Here is a 3,664-nt window from a genome sequence, read left to right on the forward strand (position 1 = left end):
TGTGTGTGTGTGTGCGCGCGCGCGCGCTCGCGCGTGTGTGTGTGTATGTGTGTGTGCGCGCGCGTGTGCGTGTGAGCGCGGGCGGGGGTGGGCCCTATACCTTCATAGTTGAATAATAATAAATAATGTTAGAGTACAAGTAAAGGGACAGGGGGTTGTAGGTTTGCGAAAGACTGTGTGCATCGTTTGCTTGTTTTCACATGTATGAGTCAAAATGAAAAGGGATGAGGGAACATTGTAATGGCATGTTCGGTCTGTCATCACTATTATTAGTATAGATCTATTACTATTACGATCACTGATTCAACGATTGCCTCATGGTCAGCTTTGTAGTTGTACTATATTTATACCGTTCAAAATACTAAAGGTGCAATATAGGTACAGTTTACTTCAAAGTCGCAAGTACTCACGATACGATGGCCGAACAACGAACAACGATGCGGAGCACGCGAGTTTTATAGAGTGTTTACGTTTTCGGCTTGCCGGCAAGATTTGAGACCTTGACCTACAAACTGGGATTCTCGATGTAAACAGAATGAACGTTCTTGCCAGGAGGATCGACCAATGAAATACGCCGCTGACCGGCGTCGCTTCAAGAAGCCAATCAGATTTGCTGTTACATCTCATAATTCTAGCCCGCGACTGACACACCTCCTTTGGATCAAAACATCGCTTGGTCGAGTCGGCACTGTGAACTGAGAGAGAAGGTTGTCTACCGGCAGTTGTGCATCGTCTTTGGAAGTGCGGTTTTCTGTTTGTGAAAGAATACGTGTGGGTTTATCCTGAACTGTTAATAATGCCTAATACCAAGCACCATAAAGGGCACCGCAATGTTCACGAGGATGTGCACAATAATAACGTGAATGGTCAGCATGTAAACTTTATGAGAGATCGCGAAGACCACCACAACAATGGGGATCACGCCGAGGCAAGGTTCCAACCTTGTTGTGTACCTGCTGGTTGCAGTGATGATCCCATTGATCCCACAGACCCTATGGATGCGGTTCGAGTTGTGTGCAACAATGAAAATTGCAAAGAAGGTAACTGGATGCATAAAGACTGTTTTATTGAATGGGAACAATCTGTGTTATCGTTTTTACGATCGTGCGGACGTGCGCGCAGCTGGAGTGAGAAGCAACGGTTGCAGAACTTGTGGACAAAAAAGGGGTATGATTTAGCTTACAAAGCTTGTGATTGTAAGTGTGGGAGGGGACACTTGCGCAAGGATTTAGATTATTTCCCTGCTCCTATGAATGATAACGCGAGAAAAGCAAGAAAAAATAAAAAGAAGAATGATAAACCAATGCCTGTCGTGAGCACAAATCACAAGTCTAGTCACAACAACCACAATAATGCTGTAGCCAACCAGCATCAGCTGGACAACCATGGCCATCACAACCAACCTCAAAATCTTGACAATGCTTCGAAAATAGGTAAAAAGACGATTCAACCAACAACCCCAACAGTCATTATAGCAAAGCGCCGTGGTAGTGACAACACCATAAATAACAATTCGGCTCACCAGTCCACTGGTTCCACTGGTCCTACAGTGCTTGGGAACAGTAAGAACAGGAGCAGAAACAACAGTACAAGTCAAAGCGAGAATGGAACCGATTCTGAGGTGCTTGACAATGTTGCTCTGAATGGTCAAGGTACTGCCAATACTCAAATGACGAACCCCTTTCCTCGCCTTCGCACCAATAGTGTCAGTAGCACAGGTAGTGTGGGCAGTCAGGCCAGCAGTAGTGGAAGCATACCAAGTTCGGCAGGGTCCCTTTCTCCATTATCTAGCTCTCCCACAGGAGGGAATATATACTTCAAAAACAAAAAGGGGGACATTTTTGATCCAGCTCAGCCAGGAATATTTCGCCACAGACATGATTTGTCGGCATTCAATGCCCTTCCAAGGTATAAACAGAATCCGTACAATATTCATATTGATGATGTGCAGGAAGATGAAGATACTCGTAACTTTGTATTGAGCAATCTTACCACCAAGCGCATGACAGCTCTGCGGTGTGTTTTGTGCAAAGTTCAGTTGCCAGTGTTTGATAAATTTCCACTTGTGGATGGTACCCTGTTTCTCTCTCCTCAAGCTTATGATCAGTATGTTGTTCAGATGATCTGGGAGGGCCGGATTCAATTTTTGAACTCTGTGTGCATTGGATGTCTGGAGGGTGCAGCAGAAGCCAAATGTTCAGCATGTAAAAAACCATGGGATGGATCCTCGCTTGTGGTTGGTACATTGTACACCTACGATATCTTTGCTGCGATGCCGTGTTGTCAGAAGAGGCTTACCTGCAAACATTGTCGACGTGCAGTCATCGACATTTCAAATGGGTTGGATTACTTCAGTCAATACAGTCGCATGATTATATGTCCTTACTGTAAGGCAAATGATTACCACTTCATCAAATCAATATCTGAAACCTACTCTATCAAGGAATCTATATGTCACCAGTGATAGGTGACGTCCATGATCCCTAGTCTTGCTCTTATAAAGTGACATCGCAAATTATAGTTTAACTGTCATCATTTTTCATTGTATTCTATCAACATCAGAGCTCATTTTGCTACCTTTATAATGCTATTTCACTTTATCAAAATATTTCACGGAGAACTGTGGATATGGGATGCAGTTCATTTTGTGCAGTTGAGTAAATCTTTAGTTAAGTTTTGAACATTTTTTACAGGTTTTTATCTTTTTTCAAGTTTGTAGTTCAATGCTTTTCTATATATATTGTCTTTGTCGGAGCAATGACTTCAGTTGTCTACTCAAAGGTGGATCATGGATTGCCATTGATATGGAACCACTGGAATGGCTTACAGGGGTCTTTAAGATAAAAGAAAAGATTTGAATTCAATCCAGAGTAGAGATTTTTTTTTTTAAAGTAAAGTTACAAATCATATCTTTTGTTAGAGGGACATTCTGTATGTGTGCCTGATTAAGAATACTGTCAGTGAGTGTCAGTGTCAGTTTCATTTGTTTAAAAGCATCATTTTGCCGTTTTCTGGAGCATAGTTTTTAGGCTGTTGAATTTCTTTGCCAAATGCAGATAATTTCTTGTAATTTTATAATTTTATCTTTCATATTTGTATAGAGCTGTTTTGGGTGATTTATTTTTGTTTATTATAGTGTTTAGGCCTAACAGTGGTAGTGAACTGTACCAAATGTGTTATTATTGTAAGCCAAGGCAACAGTTTTAAGAAAGTTAAGTCGTGAAGGACAAACACCCGTGTCCAAAAATAAAACAACCCAAAAAACGTTACAATACCGCAATTGTCCCCTGCAACAAGTTCCACAGAACTTGATCAGACTTTTTTCTATTATATATTATATTGCAAGTTGTACTGTACAGATCAGTTCGTAATTCTGACGGGTGTGAATTGTGTCTGTAGCCTAGTTGAGTAAAATATGCATTAGGTTGGAAAATGTGTCTGAGTAATAAAATCAAAGATTTTTTTGTCGTTGTGGGAAAGTTAAAGGGCTGAGAAAAGAAGCACGCGTGCCAAGTCGCACAACGCGTCAAATATGATACAATCGTTTTGCCATACTTTCCCGTCGGGTTTTATTTCAGGTCAACCTGTCATTACTTACCGCCTACGGCCTTACGACCTGGGCCTCGACGAGGGAATTTAATCACACCCGGCCCCAACCCATTCT

At 41.8% G+C, this 3,664-nt stretch overlaps 1 protein-coding gene across 1 annotated transcript; it reads left to right on the forward strand.

Annotated features, from left to right (window-relative positions):
* Positions 1–652: 652 nt before the first annotated feature.
* On the forward strand, positions 653–3,280 carry LOC101863383 (headcase protein homolog). The gene has a single exon (XM_005109485.3). It carries the CDS (start codon positions 797–799, stop codon positions 2,462–2,464), a length of 1,668 nt encoding a protein of 555 aa, XP_005109542.1. The 5' UTR covers positions 653–796; the 3' UTR covers positions 2,465–3,280.
* Positions 3,281–3,664: the final 384 nt, after the last annotated feature.

This window comes from Aplysia californica, unplaced genomic scaffold (genome assembly GCF_000002075.1).
Source record: "Aplysia californica isolate F4 #8 unplaced genomic scaffold, AplCal3.0 scaffold00783, whole genome shotgun sequence".
NCBI classification, from domain to species: domain Eukaryota; kingdom Metazoa; phylum Mollusca; class Gastropoda; order Aplysiida; family Aplysiidae; genus Aplysia; species Aplysia californica.